At 49.7% G+C, this 22,845-nt stretch overlaps 1 protein-coding gene across 2 annotated transcripts in view; it reads left to right on the forward strand.

The window, feature by feature from the left end:
• Window positions 1-1,028: 1,028 nt before the first annotated feature.
• The window catches only part of WASF2 (WASP family member 2), a 33,351-nt gene continuing 11,534 nt past the window's right edge, over window positions 1,029-22,845 (forward strand). The window contains exons 1-3 of one of the 2 annotated variants that reach the window (XM_080632241.1): window positions 1,029-1,149; window positions 17,922-18,075; window positions 21,945-22,079. In XM_080632241.1, the coding sequence (XP_080488367.1) occupies window positions 17,946-18,075; window positions 21,945-22,079 (265 nt within the window). In that variant the 5' untranslated portion in view covers window positions 1,029-1,149; window positions 17,922-17,945. The remainder of the gene's footprint in view (window positions 1,150-17,921; window positions 18,076-21,944; window positions 22,080-22,845) is intronic. The other variant, XM_080632242.1, reaches the window with a different exon arrangement.

Raw genomic sequence — 22,845 nt, forward strand, 5'->3', positions numbered from 1 at the left:
GTGACAGAGAGACCCAGGATGACTGTGCCCATCGGTGATGCCTGTGGCAGTGATGACATGGATCTGTTGGCTTCTCAATGGGAGCAGCAGTGATTTAATCCCCATGGTTTGGTTTAATGCACTGTGAGCATCCAGAGCTTGGTGTCCTCGTACCCCTCACCCTGCTCTGCAGCCATGAGCATCACCCTGGCTCTGCTGAGGACCAGGCTGAGCTGCAGGATGCTGCCAAGGACCTGTCAGTGGCGCAGTGATGGGGGGACCAGGATGCATGGCCATGTGCAATGAGTGGGACCCATCCCCATGTCCCACTGCCAGCCTCAGTCTTTAAACCAGGCTCACTTTAGCCATGCCCCCCCCCCCCCCCCCCCGAACCCTGGTTTGGGGGCTGGAATCAGATGGGGTCTCGGGACCCCCTGCCCTGGTTTGAGGGCTGGAGGTGAATGGGGGCCTCCCATCCCTTCACCTTCCCTCCTCCTGCCCCCCATCCCCGTCCCTTAACCCCCACTCCACATTCCTGCCCCACAGCTCCCAGCCCTGACCCCCAACCTGCCACCCCCCCGCACCAGCTCCACTTGCCCCCTCCCGCTCTGGAGTGACTCCCCCGCTCCCCCAGGTGGAACTTTCCTCTCAGGACGTGAGACCATAGAGGCGAAAGGCAATACCAAACGCGAGCTCTCCCGGGGAGGGCAGAAGAGACAAACTCGTTTCCTCCAAAGCCACCTGGAAGGTTATTGAGCTGTGTCCCTCACAGAATTAGATGCATGTTTTAAAGATGTTGTGAGTTTGAGTGGTGAAAGTCCCCCTGGGATTTATCCCAAACCCGCCCGAGGCTCCCCCCGCCTACCTCTCCTAATGGTACGTTCCTCCCTGTTTACTCTCTTTGCGCCGCCGCCTTGGGTGGGGTTTTCCGCTGCTCCAGTTCCGTACGCAAGTAGCGTAGGGCGGTTTTGATGGACAGCCAGTGTAGCCAATAGTGTGGCAGCGTCCTTGGCGCGCTGGCCAATGGCGCGGCGATCCTGCGGCCGGGAGGAGGCGGAGCCAGGTGCAGGCAGGGCAGGGAGGGGGAGCTGTGGAATGGCGGACGGCCGGGCTGGCCCGCCCTGGTGGTAACGAGCCGAGCGGGCCGAAGGGGACAAGCCGCGGCGAGGGGTGAGTGCGAGCGGGGCGAGCGGGGACTTCCCGTGCCTTGCAGCCCGCCTCTTATTGCTGGGAGGTAGATAGAGGCGCTGGGGTGGGTTGATAGGCCTTTGCCAAATAGTGAGCCCTGGGCTGAGCCGGGCGGTGTTTCCTGCCACATAGTGAGCCCTGGAGGTGCGGGCCGCGGTGCTCCTGTGTGGGGCGGGCCGGGCCCCGGCATGGGGCCGGGAGCAAGAGCACGGCCTCAGCCGCGGGCTGACACCGGCCCGGCCTCTTCCGGAGCCATGGCTCAGGGCAGGGGGTGCTGCCTGCTCCTGAGGGGAGCAGAGCCTGGTGCTGGGGTAATGGCTTGTGTGAGCTGGGGAGAAAGGGGGGTGCTGCGGGGTACCGCTCTGCTGGGGAACGGGGGTCCCTCCCTGCCTTTGCTGTGTGATGGGTTTGACATCAATGTGTGAGCACAGGCTCGTGGAAGCACCTTCTCCCTCCTGTCTTTCTGCCCTACGCCCTTCAGGGTGCCTGGGTGCTCTAAAGAGTTGTGGAAGCCCCTTGGTTATCAACTAAAGCTCACAACTACTTGGGGTAAGGCTGTGTGGGATGCTCTGGAAAGTGTTTTCCTCATTAAATCCCTAGGCACTCTGAAAAGAAGCTTTGGAAGGCGTAATGGGTTAGGGTTGGGTGGTTTAGTCAAATTCACTGAGCTCCTGGTGTGCTCAAACCATAGTCATGGAGTGATTTGGGTTGGAAGGGACCTTAAAGATCATCTAGCGCCAACCCCCTGTCACAGCATATATAATAAGAAATAAGTTGTGAAGGAATATCCCTGGGATTGCACCTCATCAGTGATTAGGTTTATGTTGGGGTTACTCCTTTGAGATACAAATAGCTGATGTCCTATGAAGAAAGGTAAGGGATTACAGCTTCTCTGCGTTAGCTATTATTTGACCTTAAAGACCTTCCTGTTGGAGATGTATTCTTTGCCTGGCACAGTTTTCCCATTTGGCATCACTGGTTTACTTCCATGAGTAGCAACAACAGAATTGGGCACTTCTGCCTAGATCAGACCAGATGTGGTGGCCATGAGATGATGTTAATGATGAAGTACACCGTGGCACACAGTGGTCCCATAACTGATGGAACACTCCAGCCCTCACTTGTGTGTCCTTCCCCATGGCTTATGAGCTGGAAAAGTTGAAAGTGGAAGATGTGAGAAGCCAGCATCATGTGGGTGTGCTTCCCTGTGACAGAGGTGATGTTGCTTTATGGGAAGTACCCGAGTCTCCAAGCTTGGTCACGTGCGGAAGGGGAATAGTTCTGTTTCCCACCCATCTGCAAGATTGCAGCACTTTGCATTCTGATGTGCCCCTTAGTGACCTTGAGTGGGGTTTTGTCATGGGAACCCATACAGAGTTGAACCCAAAATTCAGTTATAACCAACCCAAACCTAAATTCTCCCCACTGATACCACCAGCAGCGTGCTGATAGAGTGCCCTTGGAAACCCACTGCATTCAGAGCCAAGGACAAGCTTTTTCCAGGAGGCTGGGGAGGAGCAGGCCTCTGCTTGCTTCTTCGTTTAAGGATTATGCTTGAAAACACCAAGTTTGAATGAGAGAACTTGACCCAAGCTTTAAAGCTCCACTTAATGCTGAGCTTTGCTCAAGCTACGGTTGTCACTATTGTCCCTAGGCGGGTTGGGGATCAAACCATGGGCCTCTACCTTCCAAAGCATGTCTTTCTGTTTGGTTAAAAGCCTTGTTCTGTGTGGGGTGAGGAGCAGTTTTACCAGCTCTTGGTAGCCCAGCTGAAGGTGAAGCTGGGAAGATCCACCCTTTCCAAGCTGGCTGCTCAGGCTTTTCCAAGCCTCACAAAGTAGCAGTGATGCCACTGCCTGAGCTTGGGCTCTGGGCTCACTCCCAGTTCCTCACTTGAGCTTCTCTCTGGTCTGCACTAGGAGTGCTCTGGTTTTACAAAGCTTTGTAACTAGGAAGATGCTGGTTCAGAGAATCCTAGAATGGTTTGGGTTGAAAGGGACCTTAAAGCTCACCCAGCTCCACAGACAGGGACACCTTCCACTAGAGCAGGTTGCTCCAAGCTCCATCCAACCTGGCCTTGAAGACTGCCATGGATGGAGCATCCAGACCTTCTCTGGGCACCCTGTGCCAGCACCTCAGCACCCTCTTCTGCCTAAGAGCTCATCTCAGTCTCTGGCAGGTTAAAACCATTCCCCCTTGTCCTGTCCCTACATCCTTTCTCCAAAGTCTCTCTCCAGGTTTCTTGTAGCCTCTTTAGGCACTGGAAGACTGTTATAAGCTCTCCCCTTGTTGTACAAAGTACTGTTTGAGTTGTGGAGTGGCTTAGTGAAGAAGAGTAGAGACTGGAACTGTAGCCCTAATGTCTTTAGAGTTATCACTCTGGGGTTTGGAGTAATGAGTTAATAGTAGAGTCCTCCTAAGCAGAGGATAAAACTGGTTTCCCGATGAATAATGTGACACGCTGAACAGAAACGAGTATTTTTAAGTTCCAGCTCAGAAGGTATCTGTGAGCAGTGATTCATTAAAAAGAATACTATGTTTCTGGGAACGACCAACCCAGTTTCTCAGCATACTTTGAATATATCTCATTCTTCAGGGCTGGTCTAGGAAAAGTTGATTTCATTCACAAAGGTTAGATAATCACGCAGTGTGGGTGGAGGGGTTAAAACTTCAGCGATTGCCTCATCTGCAATAGAGTTACAGCAGCAAATCCACCTCCTGGCTTGTGTATTTCAGTCTTTTCTGGTGCTGGAAGAACAAAGAAGGTTCTGAGGATTAATGTTTCCCCCAAATCAGGTTTGTTTCCTTTGACAGACTCTAATAAGGAAGATTTCAACAAATGGAAGGCTCAGGTTTAATCCTTCTAGGTAGTTTCTCTCTGTGGTCTCAGATCTTTCATGTAAGGTTTCTAGTTTGCCTCTGTAAGGTTTGATGATCATACTTAGCCTTTGGTCATTCAGCTGAGCAAAATACATTGCTGTGTGCCCTGCATGAGGCGATCCCAAAGCAGGCAAAGGATTGTGTTTGCATGCGTTGGGGCTAAAGTTCCTGCTGTCCCTGCCCACAATGGAACAGCAGCAGAGACACACACTGCCAAAAGCTGCTTCTGAGGGTGAAAGCAGCTCCTTTCTACAGTAACACTGTGCTGAATGTGCAGGAAGCAAAGCAAAAGGGACACTTTCACCTTGTAGAAAGTAAAACGTAACTCTTTTCCCAGCCTGTCTTATAGGGCATTACTGTTTGCAGCAGCGCTTTGGCTTCTAATGGGACCTGTAGTAAGAAATGGTGTGTTTTGAGTGTTTATTCTCAGAGTCAATATTAGTGAGATTGGTCCCTTACTTACCACAGATGAACGTGTATTGAAATCTGGGAGGTATTTATAAAGAGTGGTTGTAAAACAAGGCATGTGGAAGTGGCTTCTGGGTAATAAGCAAATGAGTGTGCAGAGCAGAACCACCCCGGTGACGTTCACTTCCTTTGGCTTTTTGCAACTCTGTGTAACAAAATGCCCTCTTTTTGAGGAGGGGAGGGACCAGCGCTGCCCATTGCCCTCAGAGGGAGTGTTTGCTAAGGGGAGCTTATACAGGAAGTGATCACATTCAGCCCAGTGCAGTGCTTTAATCACATTCTCCAGCCCGAGCTCACCCTCGCTGCAGTAATGGGCTGGGAAATAGTTCCTCTAGATCCTCCCTTAATTCCTGGGATCACAGGAAAGCTTTCCTGGTATTAGGTTGCTACTGGAGAAGTGGTAGAGTGAAGCCTTATCTCAAGTATGCATCTGGCAGAGACTTTGAGGAGAGAAAATTTAAAGGAGCAGCAATCTCAATTAGTCTCTCCCAACTGGGCTCAGTGGTGACATGCTCCATTCTCCCAATGCCTTCTGCGTCATCTCCTCTTCTAGAGCAGTATCCCAGACCCTTTTTGGGGTGAAGTGGTGCTTTAAAGGATGCTGTGATGCCGAGAGAAGAAGGGGTGGGAGATGCTTCTGATGCAGCAGCATTGAGCACTGCTTCTCAAGGGCTTACAGTTCTGCATGGGAGGCTCTTGCTGTGCCACCACTGCAGAGGAGCTGCTCTGAGCTTGGAAGTTGTGCTTCTGTGTTACTGTTGGAAGCAGTGAGCAGTCTGGGGCAGACAACACACAAAGAGCTGTCTGCTTCAAATGGTTTGTTCTTGCTGCCATCAATCAAACCTAAACCCTGAGTTTCTTAACTTTGGTTTCTGCTGCAAGTGCTCAATAAGAATTGAGAAGATCTCTTGTGTTGTGTGATGCAGCAAATAACCTTCTCAAGAGAGCCTTATTTAATATCAGTGGTGATGCATTTATTTGAACAACTCCTTTATGAAGCAAAGACACACATAGATTTGAAATGAAAATCTCCTAATTGTAAAGTGAGGGGTATAAAAGGTCTTTTCACTTCGTGTATGATAAATGGGGGACTTGCTGCCCTGGGATTTTATGGATGAAACTCCTTTAGGGAAGTGAAATCCAGAAAGGACAATGCTGGAGAGGTACTCTTCATCAGGGACTGTAGCCATAGGACAAGGGATGATGGATTCAAACTGAAACAGGGGAGGTTCAGGTTATATATGAGGAAGTTCTTTACTATGAGGGTGCTGAGGCGCTGGCACAGGGTGCCCAGAGAAGCTGTGGCTGCCCCATCCCTGGCAGTGTTCTAGTGACCCTAGACCATGTCACCCAAGGTTGGACAGAGCCTTGGGTGAGACGATCTAGGGTGAGTTACAGTATCACAGTATCACAGTATGTTAGAGATTGGAAGGGACCTCAAGAGATCATCTAGTCCAATCCCCCTGCCAGAGCAGGAACACCTAGATAAGGTTACACAGGAATGTGTCCAGGCGGGTTTTGAATGTCTCCAAAGAAGGAGACTCCACAACCTCCCTGGGCAGCCTGTTCCAGTGTTCTGTCACCCTCACTGAGAAGAAGTTTCTTCTCAAGTTTAAGTGGAACCTCTTGTGTTCCAGTTTATACCCATTACCCCTTGTCTTATCATAGTTTGCCATTGAGAATAGCCTGGCTCCATCCTCATGACACTCCCCCTTTATATATTTATATACACTAATAAGGTCCCCCCGCAGTCTCCTCTTCTCCAAACTATAGAGACCCAGCTCCCTCAGCCTTTCCTCATAAGGGAGATGCTCCACTCCCTTAATCATCTTTGTCGCCCTGCGCTGGACTCTCTCCAGCAGGTCCCTGTCCTTCTTGAACTGAGGGGCCCAGAACTGGACACAATATTCCAGATGCGGTCTCACCAGGGCAGAGTAGAGGGGAAGGAGGACCTCTCTCGACCTACTGACCACCCCCCTTCTAATACACCCCAGGATGCCATTGGCCTTCTTGGCCACAAGGGCACAGTGCTGGCTCATGGTCATCCTGCTGTCCACTAGGACCCCCAGGTCCCTCTCCCCTACACTACTCTCTAACAGGTCGTTCCCCAACCTATACTGGAACCTGGGGTTGTTCCTGCCCAGATGCAGGACTCTACACTTTCCCTTGTTATATTTCATCAAGTTCTCCCTGCCCAACTCTCCAGCCTGTCCAGGTCCCGCTGGATGGCAGCACAGCCTTCTGGCGTGTCAGCCACTCCTCCCAGCTTAGTGTCATCAGCAAACTTGCTGACAGTACACTCAATTCCCTCATCTAAATCATTGATGAATATATTAAATAATACTGGTCCCAATACTGACCCTTGAGGCACTCCACTAGATACAGGCCTCCAACTGGACTCCGCCCCATAGACTACAACTCTCTGGCTTCTGTCCTTCAGCCAGTTTGCAGTCCATCTCACTACCTGATCATCCAGGCCACACTTCCTCAATTTAGCTATGAGGATGCTGTGGGAGACTGTGTCAAATGCTTTGCTGAAGTCAAGGTAGACCACATCCACCGCTCTGCCATCATCCATCCACAATGTTATTTCCTCATAAAAGGCTAGGAGGTTGGTCAAGCATGACTTCCCCTTGGTAAAGCCATGTTGACTGCCCCTCATAACCCTCTTATCCTTGACATGCCTTAAGATGGCATCAAGGATAAGGTGTTCCATCACTTTCCCAGGGATGGAGGTGAGGCTGACCGGTCTATAGTTACCCGGGTCCTCCTTCTTGCCCTTTTTGAAGACTGGAGTGACATTTGCTTTCCTCCAGTTTTTCCTCCGAGTTGTCCCTGCTCGTGACAAGGGGTTGGAAATGGATGATCTTAAGGTCCTGTCCGACCCTAACTCTTCTATGGTTATGCTTGTTTCCATGTGGTCTTCAGGTGCAGTGGGATGCTGCAATGTGGAAAAGGACAGCAGGAATAACTGTTGCTCTGTGCTTACCTTGTTCTCATGCTCTTTCTGCATTGCTACCTGACTGCTAATGAATGGAAGCTGCTGGTTTATCTGGAGGCTGGATGACCCAGCATGGTTACTCTAAAGTCCTGTGGCATGGGTTTTCTTGTCTGGTTCATGTGCTGATGTTTTTGATGATGTTCCAGAGCATCTTGTGAGTCTCCCTTTCTCCCCACTCATAAAACTGGGCTAATGACTCTGACCTTTTGTTTGTAAAGCAAAAGGAAAAGGATCAGCAAAATACTGCAGCTTATTTACTATGATTACTGGAATGATGAGCAATGCCACTCTGTGGTACTTCAAAGCGCCTTCACTTATAAGATGCTGGAAATCCCTTGAGAGGGAAAATGTTTCAGATAGAAAAGGAGGACGGGGAATATTCCTCTGATTCTCACCTAAGTGTAGAGTCCTGCAAGGCAGAGAGGTGCTACCTCCAGCCATCTCCCCTCCTGGCTGGGGTATTTAAAGCAATCCTTGCTTTTCCCATAACAGCCAAAGGCTGGTGTCACTGATCACACTTGTGCAGAAGCTGTTCCCATGCTTGGGCTTTTGCAAAGTACTTTCTTGACCTATTGTATTACCATTAATAAGCTTGAATGTGGTTTTAATTTCTCATTTCCTCTTTCACTGGATGCCTTTTTCCTCCTTCTTAAGAGTCTGTCTTTGAGTCGCTCTATAGCAAAAGTCTCTTTCTGCTGCTCCAGGATTGAAGGATGCTTTGCTTTCAGGTGGCTCCATGGTGGAGGGCTTGAAATGACGTTTGGAGGAGTCCATCAGCCACAATATCTGGTGGATTTGTGTAGCTGCAGTTCATGCATGGATGGGATTTAACTGGAGGGAGGGGGATCTGCAGCCCTGCCGAATGAATGGGTGAAAGCTCCCCAACCACCCCTGAGCCCTGCAGTGAGCTGGCTCAGTGCTTGCCAGAGTGGAAGTGAGTTCCCTTTCAGGCACCCTGCTTTTGTGCACGTCAGAAAAAGCACAGACTCTCATGGCTTTGGCCTTGCAGCTGCAGAAAGCAACACCCAACCCAACAAAACAGGCAAGAGAGAACTGTGCACACACCCAGATCCTGTTCTTTCAATGCCAGCAGCTGCTCAGCCCGTCCTTTGCTGGAGGAAGGCATGAAGCTATAAACACAGCTTGTGTCAAACCTTTACCTTCTGGCTAGGGCAGCATGGGATAACTGGCTGCTTTCCTTTGGGAGGCTAAATTAAACCCCTGTGTAATTAACTTACACAAAATAGCCTTTTGGTTGCAATATGGTATTACGGAGGTTACATCTAGGGGCTGGCTTCACATGAGAGGGTTTCTGTAAAGCAGTTTATTCTAGACCTTGTGGTGAACTTTAATAGAAAGACCTGTATCTTCAGCATCCCTAATACAGCCTAATCCCTCTTCTCCCCAAAAGTTGGGTTCAATAAAGTGGTTGTTTCAAGCACTTGGACATAGTTTTGGATGGGCCAAACTCCAGAGCCTGGAGTTTGCACCGGGTATGACATAAGGTGAGATCACTGCTGGGCTCGAAACATGCAAAATGGCTTAAAAAGCCTCTTTTCCTGCCTGTCGCAAGGAAATTCCACAGGCATCTGTCACCACGTCCAAGCTGGAATCTGGCTCTGCTCTGGCAGACTGGGGGGGCTTTACTGGAGTCCTTGCCTAGAAGGTTGTTGGGTCCTGCTGGCTGCATGGATGGAGAAAGTGAGGCCAAGAACTGTCATGCTGTTGAGCAAAAGCAGGAAGCTGCTCCTTGCAGCTCCCTGCAGCTCTGCCTGCAAATCCCAGCTGGATCATGCACCATGCTCTGCACAGGTAGCTTGTGTGTGCACTCAAACCAGACTGTGTTGCTGGGGGCACTTTAAGGAAGAGCTGGGTAATCCCAGCCAGGGGCAAGGCCATCCTCTGCTTCCTCTTCCCACCCTTGGCCAGGCCAAGCCATAGGAGTGGGGAATAACTGCCTGGAAAACCCCAACCTGTGGCTTTTGGTGCCTGTTCTCCCAGCTGCATGGTAATACCCATCTCACTTGATTCCTGCGATCCAAAATCCATATTCAGGGTCTTATATATATATGTGTGTGTGTAGATATATATGTATTCAGGATCTTTTTTTTATATATATATATATATGTATGTATATATATGTTCTTTTCCCCCTCCACAATAGAAACCCCATGTTTTATTTTGACTTTATAAAGACCCTGTTCATAAACAGTTTTGATTCATATGTTCAAGGCTGTTCTCTTGGATTATTTTTTTTTTTTTGACAAATCCCAACATATAAAACACTTCTGGAAGATCTCAGGGACTCGGTGTCACTTCTTTTTTTCTACTCCTCATGTCAAAGGTTAACTTAAAATATTAATGCTGCAAAGATTCATTTGAAGATATGAAAGGCATTCGGGCAAGACTACATGTACATATTGTAATTACTTCCTTTTTCTTACAATTAAAGTAATTGGATTATATTTAATGAGCTATTTACATTTAATAATTAAGGCAAGACTTATCTTTCCAGTATTCCCCAAGTGCAGCAGAAGGGTGGGGGCACTCAGAGCTGTGATATAATTATCCAGGCGTGAGCTGAAACTGAAAGAGCAGTTGAGCTGTATAGAAAACACTTGGAACCGGTTTGTTCCTACTCTTTTCATTAATCAAAATAGTTCAATGTGTGTTTAAGGAGGGGAGGCTGAGCCGAGCTGCAAATGAGACAGAGTTTATCTGCTCAAAAGGAAGGTTAAAATCTGTTCAGGCTTCAGGAATAAGTCATTGAGAAAGAAACCTCCCCCCCCCCCCTTCCCTTTCATATTAATTACCCAGCGCTGCCCTAGAATGGCAATGTGCTGATGTATTGTGAGAGTTGGGCTTTGCACCCCTGATTTGTCAGTGCTAACGGCCACAGGCCCTGCCTCTTGCTGGAGGAGGCTGGTGTGAAGGGAGGCAGCAAACAGGCTCGCATTAGCAGGGATTCAGCAGGGTTTGCAGTAGCAGCCCTGCACCATTTGCGGGAGGGGGCCTGCGGTTCCATGCAGGATCCCTGCAGGATCCCTGCAGCGATGGCACGAGGCTTGGCTACCTGCAGTACCTCCAAAGGAAGCTGCTGAGAATAGTGCTGCTCCTCTTGCCTCCTAACACTGCCGCATCAAGACCTTTTGGAGTAGTAAATTCAGTGCTTTGAGGTTGTGCCCAGAGAAGCTGTGGCTGCCACATCCCTGGCAGTGTTCAAGGGGCTTCAGCAACCTGGTCTAGTGGAGGGTGGCCCTGCCCATGGAACTGGATCATCATTGGAACTGGAGGTCCCTTCCAGCCCAAACCAGGCTGGGATTCTATGATTCTCCGGAGCTCATTTTGCCTGGGCTGGAACAGAAACAATGGGATGACTTTGGCAATGAAAGCTCCTCCGCCTTGACCTCTAAGTGCTGTTTTTTGGGGGGCAGGGTGGCAATCCTGGTTTAGTAGGCATCTTTCTCTTGGGTTGCAGTTATTGCTCAGGGGCTTTGGCTCTGGGGACAGGCTGAGAGTGATGCTTTGTATAGTCTCATTCTCTTTAGACAGTGGTTTGGGCTCCAACCAAGTGTTATCAGAGACCTCCTGCTGATGGGCTGAGACCTGCCCAGGCCTCTCCTCTATGGTGGATTTGAGAATCCTGTAGCGATTTAGAGAACCTATAGTGGAATTTCGCTACCTGGGAACGTTTTAGGAACACCAAAGCAACCTGTTGATTGACGCTTATGCTACAAGGTCAGTGTCAACAGAGTAGCATGCATGCCAAAATTATTCATAGGTTGAAGAGAAAGCATTCTGCTCTCTTTGCTGCTCCTGTTTCCTTGGAAGCAACAAAGCCAGAGTGCTGAAGGAGCCCTGCGTCTCTCCTGATGTATATCCTCATGGCAAAGACCTTGAAACCTTTTTGTTCCGGAGCTTTAATTCCAGCGTAATCAATAGTTCTGTATTCTGAGAATCCAATCTCTGTGACAGCTCTCTTTAATTGAGCTAGACTGCCTTTCTCTTGTCACCTCTTCTAGAGTTGTATTGAAATGCATTTGTTCTGCCTGGCTCCTAGTCAGGCATTGATAGGAACACCAGGTGACCCTCTTTGTTTAACTTGTTTTACAGCTAAATGAATGGAAACATTAATTAGGGCAATGGAGTGGGGGGGTTTAGGCATAAAAACCCCTCTAGGTCAAAGTACTGGCTGTATTCGCACTCCAACAAGAGCTGGGAGGATCTGCCTGTTCCCTGTTGGTGACACCCCCATCCTTTCACCCCCAGCCTGGTTTATGCCAGCAGCAAGTCCCTCTCCAGGAGAGCTTGATTCCAGCAAGATCCTCTTCAGGAAAGCTGATAACCAAAGTCGGAAGGGAAGAGCCAAATTTCCAGTCACACCTGTGCAATCCCCTCGAGGGCAGTAAATGATGATGATAATGCAGGAGCCAGACACAAAAAACCAGCAGAAAATGGCTTTCTGAGCCTCTTTTGCATTTCTCAGAGCCAGCAGACTGGAGGGGAGGGGGGGGAACAGGAGGGGAAGGAAATGCAAGAGTACTTCTACTTGGGAACACAGCAGGCTGATGCTTGTTGTCTCAAGGACTCCACACTGTACAATGCGTCGTTATTCTCCTGGATCAGGGCTGGTCCCAGTGTCACAACATCGCTGCGGAAAGGGGCAGTGCTGCTCTTGCCCCATGCTAGTGCTGAAACACCTCTTTTGTAATGCAGATCGTACCTGACAGGTCTTGAGTTGATGATTGAAGCACAGAATGGTTTGGGTTGAAGGGACCTTAAAGCTCCTCCAGCTCCAACCCCTGCCACGGGCAGGTACCCCTTCCACTGGAGCAGCTTGCTCCAAGCCCCTGTGTCCAACCTGGCCTTGAACACTGCCAGGGATGGGGCAGCCACAGCTTCTCTGGGCAAAGAAGTGGGTTATTACTGCACAAAGGGGTTGTGTGTGTGTGTGTTCTCCTATATGGCTTTTAGTGGATTCTGCTTTGGGAAAGCTGCTCTGTGGTGCTGGATGAGAACACAGCGCTCTGTCTTAGCGCCTGGTGAGCAACACAGGGTGGGTTTTGCCCCATGGCTTTGGGGGAGACCCGTGCATTTGCCCCATGGCTTTGGGGCGAATAGAGCACTGTGCAAGGAAGGAGCCCTGCTGCTGCCCTTCACTGCTGACTCCTGCTCAGCTGCTGGCAGGTTGGGCTCTTAATGACAGATGAGCCCGTGACGTGGTTTTGGGAATGAATACTTGTTACAGCTGGCGGGCTGGAGTAGTTTAGGCATCACATGGCAGTTTGCTCTATAATTTCACTCCCTATTGCTCAGATGCAGCACTGATTGCTAGCTCGCTCCCCGAGCATGGAACTGTAGCATTTCTGATTGCTGCATCCCACTTTTCGGTGGCTGCATTGTGAGCTTGGATCGAGCCCTGAGCACTCAGCAGAGCCTTCCCCTCAGTTCTCCATGTGTGTGTGTCTGCTGTTTCCCTTCCTGCTAGTCTTTTGGGGTTACATAAAAGCCAGTCTCTTTCTGGCCGTTACAGCTACATGGGGGAGTAGTTACTGCTGAGAGAAGCTTGGAATTTGAAGCGGAGTTGTCAGACATTAGAAAGAACAGTCGGGCTGCATTGGCAAGCGACGGAGTTCACTCTTATTTCATCCTGATGGGAATTTCAGATCTGATTATCTCCTTTCTTCCTCATTCCCTAACCTGCTGCTGTGTCTTGTCCCCTTATGGGGATTCCAAAAGGCAGCTCTCCAAGCTGAGGGCTTGGTCTCCTTCACTGTGCTGCTTGTTTGTGGCCAGGCAGAGGGGTTGGTAAGCCCTGCTGAAGGCAGGGGGATTGGTCACCCTGATCAAGCTTAATTCCCATCTCCCTCCAAAATGTCCTCCTTAGGTGCTTTGTGCTGCACCAGACACGATGACAGATGATAGCACTGCTGGGGTTCAGCTTGATTTGCAGATGGTCCCTGATCTAAAAGGTTGTGTGTTACATTGAGTGGGGCATTACCCAGGTGACTCCCAGTAATGCTATGCTGGTCAACTACCAGTGAGAAGACCCTTGCCAGGTCTCTCCTCCAACTCACCTCTTATTTACAGCTCTTTGTGTGCGTCACATACACATCTCACCTTGTAGTGCTGCTTGCCTTCTCTGCACCACCGTGGTGACTGTGCTCTCTGCACACGAAATAAAGGCTGGTTCCTCTCTTGCTGTGCACTGCTGTTTGCTGCTCTGCTCCAAACTGCTTGGTAAGGAGTATTTGCTCCGAGTTGCTGCTTGCAGTTGACAGAGCTCGAGTTTGCCTCGTGCTTTGCTCCAAGTGCTGGATTTGAAAAGGCAGCCTAGAGAAGGCTTCTGAAGGGGAGGCCTTAGAGCAGCTCTAGTGCCTAAAGGGGCTACAGGAAACCTGGAGAGGGGCTTTGGACAAGGGCCTGTAGGAACAGGAACTGTATGAGCAACCCAAACCATTCCATGACTCTGCTGATTCCCTTTTCCTTGGAGAAATACAAGGTGTGTGTGATGGGAAAGCCCAGGAGTTGATAGGAGGGGTAATGGGGAGCCAAAGCATGGTGAATCCTGGAAACAAGGTGCTAGTTGTGGCTGGAAGATGGGTAGGAATGTAGGAGTGGTGAGCTTAGCTCCCAGGGATCAGCGTAAGCACTTTGGGAGAGGGGAAATGGTGAGGAATTCCGACAATGCCCAGCTGGAGGTGGGGGGGAAAGAGCTACAGGGCAGAAGCATGGTTTGGCTTTTAGTCACTGCCGCCATAACAGGGCTTGGAGCCTTCTCTGATTCAAGCCATGACTTGGAGACTGCAGAGGAAAAGCTTGCCGGGAGCAGGTAGGAAGGTTCTGCTTCAAGTGGGTGAGAAAAGGCATTTGTTACTTAACAAAAGCCCTTACTACTTGTTGATGAGGAGGTGTGAAGCATGGCAGTTGCACATCCATTGCTGCAGCAGTGCTTGGCTCTCCCAACCAGTGTTATCCTGCAACCAGCAAAGAGCACTCTTCTCTCACATGGTTCAATTCAATGCCTTTGTTTTCCATATTCATTAGGAATCTGTTGCAGGCAGTTTTCTGTTACTTAGAGGCGGTTTCCTTTTACCGTACTTAATCTCCTCTCCCGATGCAGTGGGATCAGGATCCTCTTGTGTCCGTGGTGTGCCACTTTTGCAGCTTTTTAAAACCAGCCTCTGCACCTCAAACCCTGCTATTCAGACAACCCCAATCTTCCCAATTAGTAAGCAAGTGGAAGCACTTCTCTTTGCCTGCAAGATAAGGATTTTGGGCCTGGCAGTTCATTTCACATGTTCCTGAATGGTAGGATTTAGTTCTAATATATGGTCTGCACTGGTTTCCTGACAGAGACTAATGCCTGCTGACCACTGTGGCTAGCTGGGGTGGAAAACTGCTGTGCTGTCATGCCCTGACACAGAAAGTAAAGCGGTTCTGGATGGCCCTTGCTTGGGAGCGTACTGTCAATCGCTTCCTTAATGGCTCTCTCTTAAAGCATAAAAGCAGGAGCCTGGAAAGCTTCTTTAGGTCTGTCCCTTCCTTGTTTCATTTACTGTGCCTCTTCCCTGTCCCCAGCTTTATGCCTTGTGCTGTCTGCACTGTTTTGCTTCCTCCTTCTCCCTCTGCTGCCATTGTCCCTTCCCCACACTCGATTTTCTGCCTCACCTGAGTGCTGCTTTCAAACTCCACCCCTTGGTTCCCAAGCCAGACTGTTAGTCTTTGTCCCACCTTCTCCGAGGCAGGAAGGTTTTACAGGAGCCCATTAGCTGGTATCTCTGTACAACTGAGATCTGACAGAGAAGTGCCTTCTTGGGGGAGCATCAACTGCTGATGTTGGCACCAGGCTCTGGTGTTTCCTATCTTGCCTCCACTCTGTCCAAACATCTGAAACCTTTAAGCTGCTTGTCCTTCTGCTCAGAGCTTCCTTTAAACCGCCTCTTACCCCTGAGGCTGCTGTGAGAGCAAAGGCTTCTTGTCCCCAGCCCATCCTATCCTTGCCCATCACCACGGGGTTAATGAGTTTGCTGCCTGCTGGATCCCGACTGGATTTGGGAGCGAGCTCTCTCTGTCGCCTTGGGAAGAAGCCACTGTCGGAGGCATCACGAGGGCGAAACTCTTGCTGCTGCAGTGGAGTGTGGCAGGGAGGGGGTGGCTGCCAGGATGAGCCAGGCTATAAAGGTTTTTCTTCTATAAAGGTTTTTCTTAGCCTTTAGCTCTGCTGGCTTGCACCGGTGCAGATTCACACTGTCCCTGTGCTGACATTGTTGTTCCTCTGCCCAAAAACAAAGCAAGTTCTCCACTCCTCCTTGGGTTTAGTTTCCAGACATGCTTTGAAGGCAAACACTGCACAGAGAGAACATATTCCAGGTCTTTGTTTCTTCATGGGCATTTGGGGCACTGCTCCATGTTCTGTTCCTCACAGATGAGTGCTACCTATGCCCGTCTCTTCTTCTGGGTGGGTCTCTCTTTCAACATCCATGCTCACATCTCACCCCCTTTCCTGGCTTCTTTCCCCTCATGCTGTTTTCCTTCTGTCTGTCCTGGTCCTTGGAAGGGATCCAGCCAGGCTTTGGTGAATGAGCTGTCTGTCCACTCCGGCTCTGCACATCCCACCGTGGCTGCTCCCTGCAGAAGCAAAGGGGGGAGAAAAGCTGGATGCAGGCAGCCTGCAAATGCCTGCCTTGTTGATGTGAGCTGCCTGGTGGTGCAGACTGCAGTCTGGGGGGAGCTGGGCAACTTTGTCTGGCATAAAGCACTGAAGCTGACAAAGGATTATAGGGCTGGGCTGTGATCGATAAAACACGTATTTGGAAGCGAAGGTCAGAGTCCTGCTTCCCTTCACCCTGTGCTTTAAATATCCCAGCAGTCACTGAGGGCTGCTGCAGTGCTTGGGCATGAAGAACAGCACAGACTTCACTGCTTTGTGTTTAGTTCGATGCAGATCTCACCCCTCTTTTCCACCAGGTGGATGGGTTTGGGACCCCAGATCCCTCCGAATTCCTCCTAGAAAGTCATTCAACCTGCATCTGTTGGTCTGGGAGCCAGCCCAGTGCTGTGGCTCTTGAACTCCTCTGCCTTAATGGGTCAGATTTAGCAATTCAGAATCTGGCTTGTGAGGTAATTAGGAGGGATAATGCCCACTTCTTCCTCTTAACACCCTGATAGAAAAGCAGCCAGGAAGGCCTCCTGGACCTCAAAGATAAGCTGCCAGCTGCCACCGAGCCTATCAAAGGGTGGCTCAAAGTCAAGAGCAACCAGCTGATTTTTCCTGGTCCTTGGGTTTTTGCTGCTGGTGACAGGAAGCCATGTTCCCCGAGCTCTTCGCTTCCTGCTTTATTTATACCCCCAGCCCCAGCATGCCCATCACATGGGCACTGCCTGCTTCGCTGGGGTTCTTCTTCCTCCTCTGACCTAGAAAAGGGATTCTTTCCCCTTCTCAGTTAATGAAGAGCTTGGGATGGAGTTGCTTTCATTTCAGGATTGCAGGAGTGCATCGTGCTCCTTGTTGGAGCTGCTCAGCCAAGTTTCCTCCTCTCTTTCAGAGGTGGATGATCCCAGAAGAAGCATCAATGTTTTGCCCTGTTAGTAGAGGAGATTTTCGTTAGTTCCTGCACATAAAAGCATTTTCTGCCTTCCGGACACTTGGGCTTTCTGCTTTATTTGATATTTGTTTTAAAGAGCTGGAACTTTGTCCTGCCCCTTGTCCAATCCATCTTGACTTCTCTCTGAGCTCCCTTTAGCCCTGCATCCTGATGAGAGCTCCCCCAACTGCTGCAGCAGGAAAACAATGGTCCAGTGTAAACCTCAGCCCCGGGGGATTTCCCAAGGGAAGAGGGGGAGCAGCCTGCAGGATAAGGAAAGTTTCCTGGTCAGCTGCAAGCGCTTCCTGTTGTTTCAGAAGAGCCCTGCCTGTGCTGCTGCAGGAGGGAGGCACCACGCATGCTTTGCTCAGCTAGAAGACACTGGTTGCTGTTCTTTTCCCCCTAACATCTCCCATCTCCTTCCTCTGGGGTTAAACAACTCTCTTGATTGCAGGTTGAAGAGAGTTGTGCTTGTGAGACACTCGTGCAGGAGGCAGGAGATGGCTCAGCGGCTGGGGAGGAAGGGAACAACGGCTGCGATGGTGCCAGCAGCACCCTGCATGGGGGTGAAGATGTGTAGTGATCTGTTCCTGCCTCTCCACCTGAGCTGCTGAGGCTCTGCTCTTGCTGCAACTCATAGAACAGCAGGATGTTTTATTTCTGATCAACCAGTTTTAGAGCGGATTGAGGGGAAAGAAGGCTTATAAATAAAGCCATTTGAGAGCAGGCAAACCGAACACCACGGCTCTGGTGTGCCTGGAATTTGTGGTTGAGTAATCCTTTCCTGTTTCTTTTTTGGGTTGTTTTTCATCTTGCAGAACAGTGCCTGAAGCAGGTCCACCATGCCGTTAGTAACGAGGAACATTGAGCCAAGGCACCTGTGCCGTCAGACGTTGCCTAGCGTTCGGAGCGAGCTGGAATGCATGACCAACATCACCCTGGCAAATGTCATTCGACAGCTGGGCAGCCTGAGTGAGTACCCTGGCGAGCCTGCGCGGTGCCCTCAGGAGTCGCTCGTGCTCTTTATTTAGCTCCCTTTCTACTCCAGCGTTCTTATTTCTCCCCCATCTGCCTTCCCTGGGTAACGCTAAAATGTTTTCCGAAAGGAATCTGATGCTAATTTCATATCCCCGGTCCCACTGCCTTCCTAGCTAAGAGAAAATGGGGAGGGGGGGTGTGGATATATGGGTGTGTGTGAGAGAGGTTGCAGGGAAACTGCAGATGGAAGGCTGGAGCACAACTCAGGCTTGTAAAATGGAAGGCTCTCCTAGCAGCCAGGATCTTGTGTCAGAGAATGTGCCTGTAATTGCACACGCTACTAAATGGAGCTTGACTGTGTTGGATCTACACTGTGTCAGTTGTCTTACTCTTAATGAAGCTGCCTCTTTGCCCCTGCTGGTGCTTGCCTTGCAAGACCCAAAGTCCGCACTCTGAGCCAAGTGTTGCCTCTGGGGTGTTTGGGGCTGCTCACTCAGATGGCAGCAGTGCCTGGCTCAGCTCTGCAGTGGGCTGACCAATGCTTTGTGAAGGCCAGAGGGAAAACAGAGGCTTCCATGCAGTAGGAGAAACTAAGAGTTAATTATGGTCCCTGGGGGATGACTCCTTCCTCTGTGGAATGCTCTGGATTCTGATGAGCCACCTTTGCCCTTGAAGCAAGACTTTTGATAATCAAATGAATGTATTGCTTGGCTTCTCTGTGGTGGTTGCAAATGCTTCTGCTTGCTCTGCAAAGCAAGCTCCTTCTGCCATAGCATGAATGTGACATGGAAAGTGTGGGTACAGGCTCTTTGCAGCAGTGAAAACCATGGCTGTCACTGACCTCTGGGCCTGTGTTTGCTGCCAGTCAGTGTCATGTCCCGTTGGGTTCTAGAAATGTCACTGCACAGGCAAGACCAGTCTCTCTGCTCACATTCAATTGGCCCTTGGTGCTCATTGTTAGGTCTGGTAGCCAAGATGGTTGCAGAGGGCAAGTAAAACCCATCTCATGCCTGTGAAATGCAGAGGAGGAAGGCAGTAAAGCTGTGCAAAGCTCAGCTGCAGAGAAGCTAATCCCAGTCCAAAAGCCTGCAGTGGGTTAAGCGTGACAGAGCTGCGGTGAGATCCTCTAGGTTTACACCTTTGCGCAGTTCAAAGCTTCTCCTCTTCTACCTTGTCAGAGAGTGGGTGAAGTGCTGGGAGCCAAATTCCAGCCTGGTTTATTGTGCAGGTGCTTTCCTGGGTGATGCGGGGAGTGAGGTGCGTGGTGCTGGACGCATCACAGGTACCTGGAGGAGAGCACTGGAGGGGTGGCTCTTGCTGACACTGTGTAAGGTGGGAAAGAAGTGCTGAGCACCATCTCTTAGCTGCTTCCCTGAGGTCAGCAGGATTGTAAATGAAGCATTATTTAGACTTAACTGCTCCAGAAAATTCACATCCAAATGGCCAAACTCCTGCCCCCTCCTCCTTTTCTCTCTCTTCAAAACCTAAAGCCACTCCTTCCCTATATGTTGAATATTGCAGGAACGGAGCACAGGTTCAGTAGGCTGTGACAGGCCTGTCAAGTGAATAATCAGCCATGCCTAGTGCAGCAAAGTCTCTTTACAAAGATGCAAACATAAATCTTGTCAAACTTTCATATTCCAGTGAGTTTACCCTTCGTTACTATCACAGCTGGTAGCACTTTGTCGAAGTCGGCTGTGCACCTCGGTGTGATGTTATAGAATCCACAAGCTAAAGATGGAGAGCCCTATTAAATCATGCCGTCTGTCTTCCTGCCAGTGCATGACAGAGAGAATTCGGATTGTAAGCTGCACTTCTGCAGTCAAAGGAATTAAACCAAAGAATTAATCCCTGCCTTACAACATTCACAGGTGTCCATGTTTGGGGTGCTGAGTGATAACCATACAGGTGAACTTATGCAGGGCAGGATTACAGACCAATCCCTTCTCCCTCCAGGGTTAAGACCAGTACATACAATGCTCTTTATGTATTATTTCCTGCTTGAAACAGACCACTTGACATTGCAAACCAAAGACTCTTTTTTCCCCTTGTGCTTGTTGCAGTTCCTTGTGAGACTCAACACTGAGTTTCAGTTCTCATTAAAGTAGAAACCAAATTACAACTGTTCTTTTGCTGTGCTGTTGCTGGGAGGTAGCAAATTAGACCATAGCTGAACATTGGCTCTCTTTGGTTAGAGAGATGTACACGGCGTCTGTATTGTCCAAAGCTTCCCACTGTATTATTGTCCAGTGAACCTCCAGCCTTTGCTTTCTACAAACACTTCAAGCATTGCCACCAAAAGGTGTGGAGGAGGTTGATTTTTAACCTGGCTGCTTCCCCATGCTTGGCAGTGTAAGGAGAACTGCATGGGAGTATGAACAAGTAGCTGATATGTCACTTTAGAGAGCTGAAAGTATTTGTGCAGCTGGGCTTTGGGGAATGTCCTCACGTTGCTTTGGGGAACGGGCTCTTGTCTCTCTGAAGTGACTCATTGCAGACAACCAGCTTTTCCCAAATTGCTGTTCAAGTCAGGCTTCCAACTGGTTATCCTTTCCTGAATGTCGGAGAGGATCTTTTGGAGTAACAGATTCCAGAACAAACTGTTGACCATATGATGATGCACTTCAAAACCAGACTGCTTATTGAGAGCAGCCTTGTACTCACCAGCCGTGGTTGGGAATGTTTCCCATCAGTGGGAACTCCATGGGCCTATGTCTGCTCTCAGTGCCAAGTCTCTACTGATCAACATTGTCCTCTCTGTGGTTTGGGCTCCCTGGCTTGGATTGTGCCTGAGAGCAGAACAAAGACACTACTCATTGGAAGCTCTTGGTTTCTTCCACTTCTCCGTTTCTGTCTACCTGTGATCACCTCTTGATGCACACGTAGCTTTGAAGCTCTTAAGGACAGGGCATAGCTTTTTGTTGTGCTTCTAAGTGATTCAGCAAGCTCCTGCTCCAAGCCCCTAGGCACTCTCACAGCCCAAGCGATGGATGATGTTTGTCAGAGCAGCCCACTGAGCAAGCCAAGCTGTTACAGAGAGAATATCCCTCTTTGAGAAGTTCCCCTTTGGGTTTGATGGAGAAGGAACGTGAATGCATCAATTTCTCAGACACTGCCACCTGAAGGAACAAAAGGGTCAATGCTGTCGGCTGTGGTTAGAGCTCAGGCTTGAAGGCTCAAGGTCTGGAGCTGCTCTCTCGTTGAGCTTGTAAATAGTGGCAGTTACCCTGGAGGCAGGCCTGCTGGAGACAGGGAGCCTTTGAGCTTCTCCAGAGCAATACAAATCCAACTGCATTGGCTTGTCTAATAAACAGAAGAACAGAGAATCTTAAAGGAGCTACAAGACTCATCCAGTTTCAGCCCTCTTTATTCAATTACTTTAATAATGACTTGGAAGTATGTCTTGGATTGTTTCTTTATTGCTTAAAGGTCCCTTGGAAATGTCAGGTTTTGGTGGAACAGGGAGTTTTCTGCCTGGATGTTATGGATTCAAACTGAAACAGGGGAAGTTTAGGTTAGATATAAGGAAGTTCTTTACTGTAAGGGTGGTGAGGCGCTGGAATGGATTGCCCAAGGAAGCTGTGAATGCTCCATCCCTGGCAATGTTCAAGGCCAGGTTGGATGGAGTTTTGGGTGACCTGGTTTAGTGTGAGGTTTCCCTGCCCATGGCAGGGGGGTTGGAACTGTATGATCTTAAGGTCCTTTCCAACCCAGGCCAGTCTATGATTCTGTGTTGAGCTCAACTCATGACAAACTTGAACAGAAGCATGGTTGGTTTGTTCTTGCTTCAAGAAAACAAGCTGGGAGACTGAATATGGTCTGATGTGGCTCCTGAGGGTAATGTGGACACTTTGCTCTTCCAGGTAAATTTGCAGAAGACATATTTGGAGAGTTGTTTACTCAAGCCAACACCTTTGCCTCTCGGATGAGCATTCTAGTCGAGAGAGTTGACCGCTTGCAAGTCAAAGTCACTCAGCTGGATCCCAAAGAGGAGGAAGGTAATAGAGTAGAGCACGGTCCTTGCAGGCCAAGCATGGTAAAGGTTCTTCTTGAATCAGCATGGTTGTTTCACAGCCATAAAATGATGCTGTGATGGCTGGTGGGATGTCTTCTCTTGGACTCAAGAAGGACTGTTCCCTCCCTTCCTGAACAACCACAGTGCTGCTGGTGTGGACAGCCTTTGTGGCCAAGCCTAGATTTGCTCTTTAGCAAGTGTCCATGTGGAAACTCGCTTTTCAGCAACATGATAGCAGTGTGGTGCTTGAGTCTTGATTGTGGGGGTTCAAAACCGCAGCAGCAGCTCTCAAGAGAGCCGTGTCGATACAGCTCAAGTAGCGGATCTTGGCACAGCATCATCTGAGGTTTGCTGGGTTTCCCAAGGGATCTTACACCTGGGTCGGAGCAATCCCAGGCACAGCTGCAGGTTGGGCAGAGAAGAGATTCAGAGCAGCCCTGCAGAGAAGGACTTGGGGGTGTTGGTAGATGAGAAAATGAACATGAGCCGGCTGCAGTGTGAGCTCGCAGCCCAGAAAGCAACCGTATCCTGGGCTGCATCAAAAGGAGCGTGACCAGCAGGTCGAAGGAGGTGATCCTGTCCCTCTACTCTGCTCTCGTGAGACCTCACTTGGAGCATTGTGTGCAGTTCTGGTGTCCTGAACATAAAAAGGACATGGAACTGTTGGAACAAGTCCAGAGGAGGCCACAAGGATGATCAGGGACTGGAGCACCTCCTGTATGAAGATAGGCTGAGAAAGTTGGGGCTGT

Source organism: Psittacula echo (genome assembly GCF_963264785.1).
Source record: "Psittacula echo genome assembly, chromosome: 21".
NCBI lineage: Eukaryota > Metazoa > Chordata > Aves > Psittaciformes > Psittacidae > Psittacula > Psittacula echo.